The sequence below is a fragment of the Meleagris gallopavo genome, chromosome 17, assembly GCF_905368555.1.
Source record: "Meleagris gallopavo chromosome 17, MGAL_WU_HG_1.1, whole genome shotgun sequence".
In the NCBI taxonomy this organism is placed as follows: Eukaryota; Metazoa; Chordata; class Aves; order Galliformes; family Phasianidae; genus Meleagris; species Meleagris gallopavo.
Window position 1 is genome coordinate 6,899,195 of NC_139420.1, and position 15,936 is coordinate 6,915,130.

At 56.5% G+C, this 15,936-nt stretch overlaps 3 protein-coding genes across 6 annotated transcripts; 1 reads left to right on the forward strand and 2 right to left on the reverse strand.

Annotated features, from left to right (window-relative positions):
- Positions 1–399: 399 nt before the first annotated feature.
- On the reverse strand, positions 400–7,590 carry TRPV4 (transient receptor potential cation channel subfamily V member 4). 3 transcript variants are annotated; one of them, XM_085238562.1, is made up of 17 exons: positions 7,506–7,590; positions 6,098–6,158; positions 5,390–5,739; positions 4,623–4,795; positions 4,303–4,455; positions 3,927–4,067; positions 3,556–3,854; positions 2,962–3,141; positions 2,736–2,894; positions 2,573–2,665; positions 2,398–2,471; positions 2,142–2,307; positions 1,950–2,016; positions 1,522–1,838; positions 1,194–1,321; positions 926–1,047; positions 400–849 (listed from the first exon to the last, which is right to left on the reverse strand). In XM_085238562.1, the coding sequence occupies exons 3-17, from the start codon at positions 5,731–5,733 to the stop codon at positions 707–709; spliced, it is 2,559 nt and encodes an 852-aa protein (XP_085094688.1). In that variant the 5' UTR covers positions 5,734–5,739; positions 6,098–6,158; positions 7,506–7,590; the 3' UTR covers positions 400–706. The 3 variants fall into 3 exon arrangements, with proteins under 3 accessions (XP_085094688.1, XP_085094687.1, XP_085094689.1); XM_085238561.1 differs by having other exon boundaries at positions 3,556–4,067; XM_085238563.1 differs by lacking the exon at positions 400–849 and having other exon boundaries at positions 1,194–1,352; positions 3,556–4,067.
- A 49-nt stretch (positions 7,591–7,639) lies between these two features.
- GLTP (glycolipid transfer protein) lies at positions 7,640–9,846 on the reverse strand. The gene is made up of 5 exons (XM_085238839.1): positions 9,651–9,846; positions 9,102–9,163; positions 8,875–9,008; positions 8,580–8,730; positions 7,640–8,316 (listed from the first exon to the last, which is right to left on the reverse strand). The coding sequence occupies exons 1-5, from the start codon at positions 9,751–9,753 to the stop codon at positions 8,134–8,136; spliced, it is 633 nt and encodes a 210-aa protein (XP_085094965.1). The 5' UTR covers positions 9,754–9,846; the 3' UTR covers positions 7,640–8,133.
- A 932-nt stretch (positions 9,847–10,778) lies between these two features.
- Positions 10,779–15,843, forward strand: TCHP (trichoplein keratin filament binding). 2 transcript variants are annotated; one of them, XM_031555908.2, is made up of 10 exons: positions 10,779–11,202; positions 11,276–11,332; positions 12,220–12,288; positions 12,693–12,866; positions 13,263–13,375; positions 13,687–13,753; positions 14,049–14,221; positions 14,430–14,511; positions 14,737–14,922; positions 15,278–15,843. In XM_031555908.2, exons 1-10 carry the CDS (start codon positions 10,846–10,848, stop codon positions 15,422–15,424), a joined length of 1,425 nt encoding a protein of 474 aa, XP_031411768.2. In that variant the 5' UTR covers positions 10,779–10,845; the 3' UTR covers positions 15,425–15,843. The 2 variants fall into 2 exon arrangements, with proteins under 2 accessions (XP_031411768.2, XP_085094963.1); XM_085238837.1 differs by lacking the exon at positions 11,276–11,332.
- Positions 15,844–15,936: the final 93 nt, after the last annotated feature.

Sequence of the window (15,936 nt, forward strand, 5' to 3'; positions counted from 1 at the left end):
AACGCTCAGCTCTTCCTAAGTAGTGATAATGAAACTTCTTCATTCCCTCACCCTGGGGAAATACTTAAACCGCGGTACGAGAGATATATGTAAATCACATCTAAGCGGAGCCGGCACGGTTAGAGCTGACGGCGAGCCATCGGGTTCGAAGATAGAGCGTCCCCTTTTCTGCTCGATCATTTGCTCAGCGAGCTGTGCTGCTGTGCCACCGTGTCACCAACCATCAGCGTCCGCCAAATCGGTGCTCCTCCAACGCCGGGAGCGGCATTGCGCGGAGTGTGCTGCCCTCCGCTGTGCACAAGGGGCCAGCACTGCAGAATGGCACAGCAGGCATTGCGCAGCTCCCCCGTCCCTCCCGCAGCGACATTCTCCCTGCTGACCACACTCGATGACACAAGGCCGTGGTGGCTGCTCTTTATTACGAAATAAATAGTCGTATAAATCTTGTGCAAAAAAAAACCAAAACAAAAACAAAAAAACCTTGGGGCAAAAGCCATTGGCCGTGGTGGTCGGTGCCAGGGCAGCTCCCAGCACCCAGCTGCTGGCACAATGGAGCCAATGGTGCAGGAAAGCAAAGCGGTGGCACTGGAGACCCCAGAATTGCCAGGACTGGGACCCCAATGGATGGGCACTGCAGGGACATTGGCTGCACAAATCCCTGAGGAACAGACACACGCTGGTGCTGTGGGGCCAGGCAGAGTCTATGTTAGAGCAGGGAGCTGGAGTTCTGCCCGTGCCGTCGCTCCCGTGCCTCTGCCGTGCCCATGGTCCCCAATGGCACAACCACATCCTCCGTTGGGCAGCTCTTGTTGAGCTCCACCACACGTGGCACCACCGTTGACCATCGATCTGCAGAAATGGAACACTCAGAGCCCCCAGCTCCATATTCACTTGTGGGCCCAGGGCTACCCCCCACCCCGCTCACCTCTCCGCAGCCGCCCCACGGTGTGGGAGAAGCCGTAGTACTGGTATGTATCGCTCTTGCCCGGGTCCTCACTGATGATGCCCAGGTTCTGGTTCCAGTGGGACCAGTTCACCTCATCTACCCTGTGGAGAGGGCAGAGCTCCATATCCCTTTGTCCTTGTGCCATCCCGATACTTGTGGTGTGAACCATTTCACTCTAATTAGGATTAATAAGATCTCCACCTCACCACACCTTTCGGATCATGATACTGTAGGTCACTGCTCTCACCTGAAACACCAGCGGCGGTCAGGGGTCCCATCAGTGCCCTTCCCCACGGTCACCATCTCCCCAGAACGGAACGCTCTCCGCAGGAAGAGAGGGAAGGAGCGCTCGATGTCCAGGATGGTGGTGGCCCACTGCCAGGGACACCAGGGACCCTTCAGCCCCCTGGGGATGGAGGCATCAAGGTCCCTCGCCAAGGTGGTCATGCTCAGATGGAGGTTGGCATGGTGACACCAAGGCATGGTTAACCCATAGAGTTTGGCATGGTGACCCTATGGTGTGGTGAGACTATGGCATGGTGACCCCACGGAACTTGGCACTCCCAATGCCGTACCTGCAACTTCCAGATGTGTTTGCTCTCCTTGGACACCTGGCCCACGGTCTCACCCATGAGGGCGATAAGCATGTTGAGGAGCAGCACGAAGGTGAGGATGATGTAGGTAACAAGCAGGATGATGAAGACGCCTGGGTACTTGGCACTCTCCAGCATCTCCAGATCACCCATGCCAATGGTGAGCTTGAAGAGGTCAAGCAGGAAGGTGCTGAAGGTCTGACTGTCCCGGCATGAGGGGTAGGTGGGCAGCGTGCAGTTTGAGTGCTCCTCACTGCAGGACTCACTGCTGGGACATGGGTTCAGGAGCGACACCAGTGCTGGGGAGGAGGGACAGAGACAGAGTCTGCAGGGGCAGCACGAGGATAGAACACCATGCTGCCAGGCCTTCTCCTTCTCCATTGCAGGAGGAGAGCAGGATGGAGCCCTACCTGAGGCATAGCCAATCATGAAGAGCAGATAGACCAGGAGGAAGCGGAACAGGTCTTTGAAGAGGATCTGCAAGTGACAGAGATGATAGCTTCGAGTCCCATGCTGAGAGCTGCAGCAGTCCCACAGGGAAAACACCACTTAGGTTACCCAAGCACCTTGGGGAAGACCAGAAGATCCCAACACTACTGCACCTTCTGGATCATGATGCTGTAAGTCCCCGTCAGCTTGAGCCCTCGTGTGAAGTAGAGTGCGTTCATCCAGCCCAGGACCAAAGCAAAGACCATGACAGCCAGGTAAGCCTCAACGCCGCCCAGGTACAGCCCTGCCGTGATGATCACCAGCACTGAGTAGATGAAGCTGCAGAAGGGCATAATTGCTGCTAAACACTGTCTCATCAAGTGGAGGGTTGCTCCAACCCCAAGAGGTCCCATGGGCATCCCTGCTTACTAGAGCAGCTGGAATGAGCCATCGATGAAGAATGAGTTCACACCTGGGCACTTCTTCATGAAGAGATCTTTGATCTGGAGAGAGAGGAGAGGTTGAAGAGGGGCTGGGTTCCAGTGTCTGGAGGGCACTGCAGTGGGACATGGGGATATCACCACCCGCTCCTCATGGCACTGACATTGGAGAAGAAGAAGAGGATGCCGGTGAGGAGGGTGATGATCTCCCCGGCCAGCCGCAGGTAGTCGATGGTCGTAGTGTAAGGGTATGGCGGCTGTGGGGAGAGTACACATCATCAGCATAACCCCAAGGCCACGCTCTGCCCTGCGTTCCCTGGCACTCACAGGGCCTTCCATGGGGCGGTAGTAGGCGATGAGAGTGAAGATGATCATGGCACAGAGGTAGGAGACCACGCTGATGTAGAAGGAGACGGCACCGAACTTGCGCCACTTGTCGCGCAGCAGTTCGTTGATGGGCTCCACGGCCAACATCTCATGGCGGTTCTGTCGGGACGTGGGCAGCTCAGTGGGGAACCCAGCCCTGCGTCCCCATTCCCCGTTCCCTGCGCACCTCAATCTTGCTGTTGTAAACGAGGATCTCCAACACGGACACCTCCTCTCCACAGGTATCCAGTGAGGAGAGATCATAGAGTGAGGAGTAGACGGGGCCGTATGCCCAATCCTTGAACTTGCGTGAGAGGTGCCGGACGTCCTCATCTGCAATCTCCCGGCGGATGATGTGCTGGAAGATCTGATGGGGGATCAGGGAGATGGATGGCCATGGATTGTACCCATTGCCACCCATCCTTGGGTGCTGGGATGCTGCAGCAATCCCCAGATTGGTGTAGTTTGTGCATTTTTTAACCAACCCACATCATGATGGCGAGCAATGGAAAAGGACAGGAGGTAGAACCACCGTCCCTGGAGGTGTTCAAGAAAAAGTTAGATAGATGTGGCACTGAGTGACATGATCTAGAGCAGTCACAAGCATGGTTTAATGGTTAGACTCAATGATCTTAGTGGTCTTTCCAACCTTAATGATTCTATGATTCTATGACAGGATGTGACGAGGGTCTGGGGTTAATTAGGGAAAGGATGGGATGCAGAGAGGGCTTAATTGGCCAAGTTTCCCAAAGCACATCCACCAGCCCCAACATTGCCATACCCCGATCTTGCCGGTCTTGGCAGCCATCATGAGTGGAGAGAGGCCATCATTGTTGAGCAGGGCCTCAAGGTTGGTATCAGGGAATAGTTTGGCGCACTTGATGAGGAGCAGGTCGTACATCTTGGTGACAAACTTGGTGTTCTCACGGGTGTTGTCAGCGATGGCAACCAGAGCATGCAGCACGGTGTTGCCACGCGAGTCCTGGCGCCGCAGGTCTGCCTGCTTGTGGCCATTTTCCGTCAGGTAGTGCACGATGTGGGGCTGGTTGGTGCAGGCAGCCAGCGAGAGGGGCAGCTCTCCTGCAGGGACACCATACGATTGGGGACAGCCCTGGGCATGCGGCTGTGGTGCTGCCGGTCTCCTCTGCTCACCAAAATAGAAGTAGCCGCCCTCATCCTTGGGCTGGAAGAAGCGACCACGGGCCTGGGCGTGCACATCGGCACCCTTCTCCACCAGCAGCTCCACGTAGTGCTTGCAGCGGCGCTCAATGGCGATGTGCAGCGCTGTCTGACCTGCATTGCATCCCTGTCACCGTGCTCCCCATCGCACCCCAAGATGAAGTCCCCTAGATTCCATGCCGCCCCCCGGTTTGGTTCCTGAGACTCCCAAAGGCTCTCCATCCCCACATATTCCTAAGCTTTTCTGGGTTCCTCCATTCTCCCCAGATCCCTGCTGCTTTGGTCCTTAAACCTCTCCATGATCCCCCACCTCCCGATGGTCCCCCCACGGTCCCCACAGATCCCCTACCTCGGTAGTAGACATCACGGAAGGGTGAGTTGATGAACTCCCGCATGTTTCCCGTCTTCTCGGCGATGTCCAGGAGGATGGGGATGGTGTCATTTCGGCCTGCACTCAGGTTGAGCAGCGCCTTGGGCAGGCACGTCTTCCCTGTTGAGGGCTCTGGGAATGGAAGGTGTTGAGACCCCAACCCACCAAACACCCAGTGTCTCCTAGGTGCTGCCACTGGGGCTGTACATCTCCGTCCCTATGGGGACATGGGGATTGCTGGTGGCTCTCCATGGCCATGGTACAGCGGGGTCGTGGGGCAGCCCACCACAGGCGCTCACCTCGGAACTCCTCATCCGTCAGACGCTTCTTGTGGGTGAGCAGGAAGGACAGGAGACCCTCCAGGCCATCTGGGGACCCCCGGGAGACAATGTCAAAGAGGATGGGTCTGTTGAAAACCTTGAGGACAGGTGGTGGGCTGGGAGCCGGCCCCTTGGTGCCAGCCACCGGCTTCCTGCAACAGAACAGCACAGTTGCACACTGGGGTCGATTCCTTAATCTGTGCCTCGGTTTCCCCTGCTGCACCCATCTAGGGTGCTCCTAGGGTCACCACACAAAGCAGTGATGATCCCAGTGGCACCCACGGGGCCAGGTGCTGCTGCATTTTGTGGAGCACCAGGGATGGGATGCAGCCCACGGACACGCAGTGCCTACGGGTCCCCCCCAGGTGTCGGGCACAGACCGGCATTGTGCGCCCGGCTGCGGGCGGCCCCCCCCCGGCTCCGGTTTCCTGACGCAGACCCAGGGCGGAGGCCCTCCTGAAAAGCCCTTTCATGCCAGGGCAGCCAGACGCCCGCACCGGAGGGAGCGGCCGCGGCACAGAGCCCTCTTTCACGGCGCAGGGAAGGGAGGAGGCGGGGAGGGGGGGGCACATCCCAGCCCCATGGCACTGCGGGGCCGCAGCCCCACAGCACCGCAGCGTGTGTGTGGCACCCCAATTTCCATACCCACAGCACTGCTGAAACCACTTAGAGAGCCCTGGGGGGGCTGTCCCCATCCCACCCCGTACCCCATGGGCACCGGCGTCCCCATGTGCCCCCATACTCACTCCACGACCCTCCTGCGCCAGCGTTTGTTCTCGCTGGGGTGCTGCCTGTAGGTGCCATAGTCGAAGAGGGAATCCATGGGGGCCTTCTTGGGTGCTGGGACCACCGACGACTCGTAGATGGTGGATTCCAGCAGCTCCATGGGTTTTGGGGGGCCTTTCCGAAACGCCCCGTGGAATTTCATCCGGAGGTTTTGCTTTCCATCCCCAGCACCGGGGGGACCCCGGGATGGCTCAGCAGGGGATGAGGTGTCCTCCACCTCAAACAGGTTGGCCAGCGAGGAGAGTGGGAAGGAGTCATCCCCCAGTGCATCCCCAGCATCACGGGGGTCTTCGGGATCTGCCATACTCCCCTTTGAGAGCAGAGGGAACCTGGAGTCACTCCCCAACACCCTTCTCATCCTCCTCTATGAGCACCCTATGGCCATACCCCATGGTGGGAGCAGGGTTACACCCTGACCCTGGCATCATTTGGTGCCCCCCCAGCCCACTCACCCAGCACAGCATGAGGACAGAGCCTGGCCAAGGGGCAAGTCCCATATATAGTGCATTTCAACAAGGAATGTTGAAATTCAATATGAAACCACAGTTGTTTTTTTTTTTTTTATAAGAAATGGATTTTGATAAGGAATTACGGATTTCGGTAGGAAATGATGGATTTCAATGAACACCCCTGGGCTCCCCCCAGCCCCAATCCCCTCCAAAACGCACCGTGAGGTCCCAAAACGCTCAGCCCCAGCACTGCCTCTGCCTCCCAGCAGCACGCTCAGCCCTATGGGGTTCAGAGACAGAAAAAGCACACGGGGAAACATATCATTTTCTGCAGCTCTGTATGACAAGCCACAACAGACCATGGGCAATGGGGTTTGCAGCCCAAGGAGGCGCAGTATTTCCTTCTAGCTGCCTTTCCTGCACGAAATTCCACGAGCACCTGCCAAAGCTGCAGTGACCCCCAAATCTCACCCACCCAACCCTGGGCAAACGCAGGCTCTCTGCACGTTCCCGGTAGCAGACAGGGAATGCACAGATCAGGGAGCACCCAGCGTCTCTCTGCTGTGCTGCAAATCCCAGCCCAAACCACAGCAAAGCACGGCTTTGGAGAACAGCTTAGAGGGCACAGCCCAAATATAGCCCCGGCTGCCAAACCCAGGGGCCGCCAGCACTGCAGGGAGGGGAATGAACAGTGTGGGTCTGACTGCAGCGCCTTGCAATTTTGCAGCGGGTGGGTCTGGGCAGAGCAATGCATTGCAGCCCTACATTCTGCAGCCCCACGTCCTGCAGCCTTCAGGTGGGGGATTCCCCATCGGCAGCACCCATGGGGACGTGGGAGCAGAGTCTGGTGTGTGTGACCCCAGCAGAGGGGACGTCACGCTGGGGGAACCACCTGGGCAGCACGCAAATGGAAATCAGGCTCCTGCCTCTTCCTGGAGGTTTGAACTGGTTTTCATTGGACTTAACCCATAGCGGCACAAAGAGAGGTCATGCATCAGTCCCACGGCCATCAGCTGCAGCCCCATGCAGGAATGTGCCCATGGGGTCACCGGCAATGGGGCAGAGCAGGTGGGGGAGGAAGCGTTGGGAAACGTCGGGCTCTGAACGGGGGCACTCCCACAGCACGGCAGCTGCCAGGAAAGGTGTTGTCAATTGGGTTGACTTTGGCTCTTTCAGTTATTTGGGTTTTTTGGTTTTCAGACTTCCTCACCCCACGGAGGGAATGAGTCAATGCCTGGTTCAGCACGGCACGGCCCCGTTATGGCCCCACAGCCCTTCTGAGCCCAACGCAGCCCACCGCCCACCCCGGGGCTTTGGCAGTGGTGGCACTGGGACCTGCGGGTCATACTGGGGCAGACGGTGGCTTGCTGCCTCATTACCGGGCTGCGCCACATGAAGGCACAAAGTGAAATCCGGCAGGAGGGAAGCGGGGAACACGGAGCCCACCCCAAAGAGCCCGAGCGCCTTCCCAAAGCCAACAGCCCCCAGTAGGTCCACGCTCACCCTGGGGCTGGGGATAGGATTTTCCAGCTGCCCTCGGCCCCCGGAACTCCCGCAGCTCACACCCTGCCCGCTGCCCCCTCCCCACCCACCCTCATCCCCATCCCGGCCGCCTCCGGCCCCGTACCCGTCCCGCCGCCCGTCCCGCGCAGCTCCCGCAGCTCCGCCGCCGCCGCGGGGCCCATCCCTGTGCCAGTCCCGCCCCGCTCCCCGCCCCAGGGCCGCCCCCAGCGCAGCCCCCGCCCCGGTTCCGCACTACGCTCCAGGTTAAGGTGAGATTTATTGAGTTCTGCTTCCCGCTGGTGAAAGGTCCTTAAGGCATCCGGCAAACAGCGCTCGGAACATCCCGGCAGCGCTTCCATCCGCGGCGCTGAAAAGGGTTGGGGGCACCGGGAAGGTCATCGCTTGGGATCCTCCGTTCCTCCGCTGCAGGGTCAGAGCGGCGTTGGGTGCCCAGAGCTGCATGAGACCCACGGCACAGCCTGCAGTGGGGCAGCCCCAGAGCCCAGCAGCACCATCAGGATGCGGCCGCCCACCAAATGTCATTCCCTGCAACAGGTTCCCAGGAACGCGGATTTTTCCTCTGTGGTACAAAAGCTTGGGAAATCCCGAGGTGCCCCCAGGGTACAATTGGTTTATTGCTATATTCTCGATAGAAAATGAATGATTCTTTTTAGAAAACGGGCTATCGGCTGCAGATCCAGAGCAGAATGGGATTTGCGGAGCGGTGTGGCTCCGCTGTTGTGCTGACCCCATTAGGCTTTGTAGCTCAGCTCAGCGTTCATCCGGGTGTACATCTCATAGATGGCATCCAGGATGGGCGTCACTCTCGCGAGGAATTGGTGGATCTTCTCAATGCTCTCCTCCTCCTTCACCTCTCTGCCTTTCTCCAAAGCCTTGAGCAGGTCCGACTTGTAGGGCAGCGCGTAGACTGAGCCCTGTGGGATGGGGTGAGAGCAGAGCTGAGCCCTGGCTGCGGGAATGCCCAAAACCCAATGAGATCCCCAGATCCCCTTGCCCACCCCACACCGGGATGACCCCATCAGCAGCAGTCCCCTGGAAATATCTCCTTAGAGACACAGTTAGTGGGCATGGTGGGGATGGGTTGGTGGTCGGACTTGGTCTTGGAGGTACTTCCCAACCTTAATGATTCTATGACCCCATGAAAAACTCCACAAAACAAGTCACCCCCTGTTCTTACCATGAAAAGCTTCTGCAGCATCCAGCCGTGGTACTTCTTGAGGGCAATCTCATAGGCTTTCATAGCATTGACACGGATGAGGTTGGGGTGCTCCTCGTCCCGCTCGCCATCAGAGATGCTCTGCAGCAGCACCAGCATGAACTTCAGGCCTCTGCCGGGAGAGGGGGGCTGGTTCTGTGACCCCGAGCCTTGGAACCCCAAACCCGGTGTGGGATGGCACTCTGACCCCGAGCCCTACACGACCCCCAACCCCACATCCTGGGCTGAGCCCAGGGGTGATGCACAAACATGTCACCTCTTCAGCCACATCAGCGCCAGCGTCGCGCCCGTCTTGGGCCAGGCAGCGCCGTGCATCTCCTTCTCCACCTCCAGGATGTTCTGCAGTGTTTTGAACTTGGTGGGATTGGAGTCATAAACAGCCCGGATTTTCTGCAAAGATGCAGAAGTGTTTGGTGAGGGTGGGCACCCACGGCCAAGCTCCGGTCCCACAACGCCGTGCGTGGGGTGGTGACCCCCTCGTACCTTGATGTTCCCAGCCAGGTCGGCTTTGACGGGTGAGTACACGATGGGCGTCCCCAGGCAGTCTGCGGGGACACGGGGTTAGCGTGGGACCGCGCGGGGTTCGCCCCATGCCCGGCTGTCCCCGTGCGGCGTACAATGCCGCATTGTGCAGCGCGGCGGCTCAGCCCCGTTCTGCCCCGTTCCACTCCGGGACACCGCCGGGGGGGGTCGGGCCGTTTCCCAACGCTGCTGCTCGGCGGGTCGGATGGGACGAGGCGCCACACCCGGCCCTGACGCAACTCCGGTGCCGCTGGGCAGCGTCCCTCGGTGGGGCGGGGGAGCGAGGCGGGACGGGGGCGGGACCGGGGGGTGCAGACCGGGGGGTGCGGACCGGGACCGGGGGGATAGAACCCGGGGGGTGTGGGACCCAGGATGGGGTCCCGACACCAGACAGAGCGCGCCCGGACCATGCGGAGGTTGGTAAGCGCTCCGTGCCCGTGGGTGGCAACGTCCCGGTGCGGTCCGGTATCGGGTCCAGCAGGTGCCGCAGCCCCCTCGCCCCGCTCTTACCGAAAAAGGGCGGCAGGTGCGCCACGGCCTCCAGGAAGGGCAGCGTCTCGATCTGCTTGTCTGCCGGCAGCGGCCGGAACTCGTGCTCCAGCAGCAGCGCCATGCCCGACCCGGCCCGGCCCGGCCCGCACCGACCCGGCACCGACCCGGCAGCGCGCCGCGCCGCGCCACGCCCCTCCTCGAGGCCGGCCAATGGTTGTGCACGGCCCACCGGCCAGACCGCCAATCGGAACGAGAGGGCGGGACTTGTAGCCGTGAGTGGGCGGTGCTTGGTGCTGCGGTGGGCGTGGCTTATCGAGGTGAAGGGGCAGGGCTTGAGATGTGCCGAGTCCCGGGAGCACGCGGTCCGCACCGGGACCCTCCGGGACTCCCGGGCCCCGCAGCTCGGGCCGAGGGAGCAGGCAGCTGGGCAGCCCCTCTGCCCCTTGTGCACTCACTGTCGTGTACGCCCACACCCTTACAGCCAGGCCCCAAGCCAGGTGCTGTGATCGGGTGGCTCTGAATTATTCAGCAGAGGTGAAGGTTTCACGGTGGGCATATGGCACGGAGCTCGGTGACCCGACCCGGGCAGCAGCCAGGACTGAGCCCAGTTCAACGCTCAGGCTGTCCAGGGCCCATCCGTGGCCTCGGGCACTTCCAAGAATGGGGCACCCACTCTTGGTGGGGCAGTGTCAGGGCCTCAGTGCCCTCTGAGCGAATAATTTCTTCCAGACATCCCACCTGTTTCTTTTTAGTTTAAAGCCATTCCGCCCTGTCCTACCGCGATCAGGCTGCGTACAAAGCCGCTCTCCTGTTTACAGCCACGGAGCTGCAGCCGGGACACGCCTGCCTCCTCCAGAGCTCCCAGCAGGGCAGTTCCCAAACCCAGACACGTACCGGGTGCTCTGGATGCACTGTGCAGAAGGAGGCACGGGGCAGCACCAGACTCGTCCCCTCATAGTCAGCACACAGAGGCCGTGCTCAGGGCCAGGTCGAGGAAATCCAAACCTTTCACCCGCCTGAAATATTCACAGCGCCATGAATACTTAAAGCCCGGGCTGCGCGGCGCGCTGGCAGCAGCTCGAGTGCTGCGGCCCTCCCCGCGCGGCCTCTCCGTTCCGCGAAGAGCGGCCCCGACGCTTTTTGTCCCTCGGCGGCTCCCGTACCCGTTGCCAGGGGGACGCGCGGCGGCCGTCGCGGCCTATAAGGGCGGGCCATGGCGCTGTGGCGGGCGACGCGAGGCCGGGCTCTGGAGCGGCGGCGGGAGCAGGAGGCGCAGAGCCGGCTGCACTGGGAGAGCTACAGCCGCTCGCTCGCCCGCGCCGCGATCTGCTGCTCCGCTCAGGCACGGTGGAGCGCGCCGCGGGGTGCGAGCGGGCCGAGCCCGGGGCGGCGGCAGGCGGCGGAGCGGCTGGAGCGGCTGGAGCAGCGCAGGGAGCGGCTGCGGGAGCTGCTGAGAGACGAGCGGGACGCGCTGGAGGCGGAGCTGTGGGCGGACGGCGGGACGGAGCCGGGAGGGGAGCGGGAGCGCTGCGCGGAGCTGAGGGCCGCCCGCGAGGAACGGAGGAGGCGGGTGAGCGCCGCGGGGGGCGATGCCGAGCCGGGCGGTGCGCGGTGCGTCCGCCAACATCGCTGTCTGCGTTCAGGTCGCCGAGCGATTGCTGCACCAGCACTGGAAGCAGAACTGCGCTGAGCTGCGGGAGGTGCGCGTTCGGAGTGAGCGAGTCACAGAACTGAGTGGGAAGAGACCTCCGAAAGGCATCTCGGCCGCAGGGACACCCACAGCTCCAGCAGTGCTCGCAGCCCCGTGCCCTGACCGTGGCTGTGTGCAGGGATGGGGCACCACCACCCCTCTGGGCACCCTGTGCAGTGCCTCACTGCCCTCAGTGTGAACAACTTATGTCCAATCTAAACCTCCTCTCTTCCAGTTTGAAACCATTTCCCCTTGTCCTGTCACACAGACCCTGCTCAAGAGTCTGTCTCCTTTTTTCTTACAGCCCCTTTAGATGTTGAAGGGCCGCTCTCAGCTCTCTGCATAGCCCGCTCCTCTCCAGGCTGCACAGTCCCAGCTCTCTATCCTTATAGGGAGGTGTTCCATCTATCATTGTTGTGGCCCTCCTCTGGACGTGCTCCAACAGATCCACATCTCTCCTGTACTGAGGGCTCCACAGCAGTACTCCAAATTTAACTTGAGTGTCATCATCTATCTGCTGTTGTAATTCACCCTGAGTCACAGCAGTCACTACACCAAGATCTGACAAGCAGAAGGCAAAGAAGTAAAAAGGCCCCAACTGTAAGGGATCACCCCAAAGCAGATATTTTTCAAAGACTCAGAAATCTGGTACTGAAAGCAGATTTTCAGTGCCTGTGATGTAAAGATTGTTGGTACTAACCCGTTTCCCACTCTGCTGACATGCTGCTCCAGCAGCTGGTTTCAGTATCACCACAGTGTCCCTGAACTGGTGCGTGACATCAGCCTGACCTCTGGGCATTGGGGACAGTGCAGAGAACAGGCTGTGGGGTTCCAGGCAGTCCTGGGTTCTGCTGGCAATAGGAAAGCCTCTGACAGCAGTGCTGCCTCTCTTTGCAGGTGGAGTCAGAGCTGCACAAGAAAAACGTGGTGGAGTCCTGGGGTGAGCAGCTGAAGCAAAAGCAGCAGGTATGCTGGGGCTGCCTGAAACGTGGGCTGCAAGCAGCTGGCCTTCCTGTACTACCAGGACTGGGGTGTGAGAGGAATGAGAGCTGGCTATTTGTTGTTCTCTTGTACCAAATAGTGACTGAGTTTACCTTGCTTGTTCCCACAGTGGTGGGAGGTTCTGGTGTCTGCAGAATAGCAGGAGTTGTTGATGAGAAGGACGTTTTCAGTTAAGAGTTCATATCCAGCAAGCATCTTTGTAGTTTTGTTTATTGTTTGTTTTCATCCCTAGAATATTTTATTCTGTATTCTTCAAATATGTGCCAGCTTCCAGGAATCTGATTTAAGCATTTACTGAACCGAACCACAGGCTGTTGCTTTGAATTTAGTCTAACCTTAAATGCAATGCTTTGTTTTGGTTCAATAAGCAAGGAGCAGCGGAACGAGAAGAGAGAAAGCTTTATGAAAATGAGTATGAAATTGCACGAAAGGAAGCTCTGGAAAGAATAAGGCAAGAGGAAGAGAAACGTCGGCTGGAAAACAAGAAGCAAGCAGAGATGTTGCTTCAACAGATAGAAGAACTGAAATTACGGGAGGCAGAGGTAATCTTCAGCTTCTCCTCATGTAGGAAGGAAGTTCATTGCTTCACTTGGAAATGCAGCAACGTTGACCTGACCTCTTCCCTCCAGATTTCCCCTAGATTAAATTTGAAACAAAGTCAGCTGTGTCTTGCATTCTGTCAGTAATGTAGACCTCTCCATGAATGCAGGTGTGTGAGAGGTTCAGGTGGAAGGCTTTCTCAGCTGAAGCTCCTCACCTTATCTCTTATGCTGTGAGCAAGTAAGACACAAATGGTGTGGAGTATTTACCATAATTATGATTTTGACTGCTTGCAAAGAAACAGTGTGGTACAGACTCTGGTACAAAGGCTCTCTGGGATGTCCTAGCTCTCTGAAGTACTTTCTTAGTTATTGATTGTTCCTTTTCAAAAACATTAGGCAACAAAGCTGAAGAAAGAACAAGAAAATTTATTAAAGCAGCAGTGGGAGCTGGAAAGCTTAGAAGAAGAAAGAAAACAAATGGAAGAGCAACGGAAGAAGACTGAGCTTGGGTATGGGATCAGTGTAGCTCTAAGCAGTGATGCATAGAATCTCTGCCTGTGACCATGATAGTACTTGCAGCAGGAGGAGATGTTTTAGATAGCAGGGGTGGGCAGTAAATACTTGGTTTTTGTTGGAAGTGCCCAGAACAGCTAATAAGCATAAATGCATTGGTGTCAGTACTACTTTTTGTTCATGTTCAAGGTAGCAGGTATCTCTGTTGCCTCCATATATTTTATTGTCATAAATATACTTGAATGCTGGTATATTATAAAACAGGGCTTTAGAGAGAGTCTGAATTGGTTTTGCTTTTCTCTTTCAGTCGCTTTTTGAGGCATCAGTGTGATGCCCAGTTAAAGAGACGAGCCCAGCAGGTACAGGAGGAGCTGGTAAGAGGAAAATACCTTCTGATTTATACATTGTAGATACTGCATGCTGAAGGAACTTGTTCTTTGTGTTTCATGTATGTGTTTGCCTCCAGTGCCTACAGATAAGCAGTTAGGAAGCCTCTTCTGGCTTATGAACAGGGCTGGAGTGAAAAGATCACAGTGAAGCTGGCAGTCAGTGTCTTTCTGAGCACACTCTTGACATTATGTCACCAATGATTTGTGCAGACTACAAAAGTACACAGGCTGGAGGCCTGCTGGATGGTTGTTAATCTTTAGTTGTTTTTTTTTTCTCAAGGAAACAGACAGACAAATCTTATTAGCCCTCCTCGAGAAAGAAGAAGAGGATCAGCGCCGCCAGTCTGAAAGACGAGAGCGAGCTGTTGCAGATGCTGCCTGGATGAGACGTGTCATTGAGGAACAGCTCCAGTTAGAAAAACAGAGGGAGGCAGAGCTACAGATCATTTTTAGGTGTGTATGCACCTCTGTTGTACCTCACCTAAAGAGAATGTACGTGCTGAATATTCTTGCCTGTTTGGCAGAGCTCATTACTGTTTGTTAAACAGGTGGGCATTTAGAAGTGGACATTAGAAAAAAGTGCCTGCTTGGCCTTGCTGTTATAGAAATGTGCCTATATGTAAGGAATAACATTAGAAAGGAATCTTTCTTTCACCTTTAGAGAAGAAGCTAGAAAAGTGTGGGAGAAGAGGGAAGAACAATGGGAAAGAGAGAAGATGGCCAGAGATCGCCTGATGAATGAGGTGATGACTTTTCTTAATGAGGTGTCTCTTGGTTTGACAAAGCTGTTGTTCCAGCTGCGACCTTCTGACCTCCAGAGGGTCACAGCCTTCTGTACTTGAGTCTTTCTGTTGGTCTGATAAATTTTTCTGAGAACTGTTTAACTGTCTACACTGAGATTTCCCCAGGTTTACTTCTAAATCTGGCCTCTTCCTTATCTGCTCTCTTAATCCTCTCATTTCACACAGGTCCTTGCAGGCAGGCAGCGCCAGATCCAGGAGAAGATGGAGTTAAACAGACAGGCCCAAGAAGAGTCTATAAAGCACCGAGAACAACTGATTAAAGAACTTGAGGAGGCAAAAGAACTGACAAGGCGAGAGAAAGAGCAAGAGAAGGAACTGAAGACAGCTCGCAGACAGGAATTGGAAGCTCAGGTATAGCATGCTTCTCAGAGAGAGAGCAAAGTGTCAAAAATGCTGTTGCAGAATACTGACACAGCTGTTCCTTCTGCATGGAAAAGTGCTGTTGCAGAGATTTACTTGGCTTCTGAGCCATCAGTCAGGGACATTCCTGGTCCCAAGTGCACCATCAGCCTTTCTGGCTGTTTCTGTTCAACACTGGCTTTGTTCTGTAATCTGTTGGCTGAGCCAGTGCGCCTGTTCAGTCTCATTGTGCTAGAAACCTTGCTTGGTTTCTACCTTGGTTGGTACTGCCTCCGACCACGTGTTTGTGTTCTGGCCTGCATCTCTGTGACCTGGCTGTAACAGCCCTCATCTTGTCTCTGCTCAGCTGACGGAACGGCGCTTACAAGAACAAGAGGAGCAGGAACGCCAGAGACAGGAGGAGGAGGAGGAGAAATCAAACAAGCAGCGCTGTGCAGAGCTGGTGCAGCAGGAAGCCAGGAGCATGGCTGAGCAGGGCTACTGCAGCAGGTAGCAGTGCAGCAAGGAAGTCCTAATGCTCAGGTGCATCAGGAAGGATGACAGCCTCAGGTGTGAAACTAAATGTTATCAGTTGTTAAAGTTCTTGCTGCAGTGCATCTCTGCTGTTCAATCTTTTCCTCTTCTGTTGTGCTAAAAATGAATCTGAGTTTGAGTTTCTCTCTGCTTAACCACATACCCAGAAGACCATGTTTCTCATACTAAACTAGGAACAGGCAACTCGCCTCTTTGTCACTTAATAGATAGTAGCTAGAAGAGCCAGAGAAAACTGGAAGGGGATGTTACTGCACTAGAGCATCAACTAAAAGTGACTTATTTTTCATGCTAGATATTCTGTATTCACTACTGTGTCTTCTTTGCCTGCTGGATAGCATGTGTGCAAGATTAATGATAAAGCCCATCAAGTAGCCATGATTTTTTGTTTCACTGTTAGTTCTGTGGTTACCCAAAAGCAGCATGGACCTGAATGTTATTGTTCTTTCCAACTGAGGAATGAGCACAAAATGA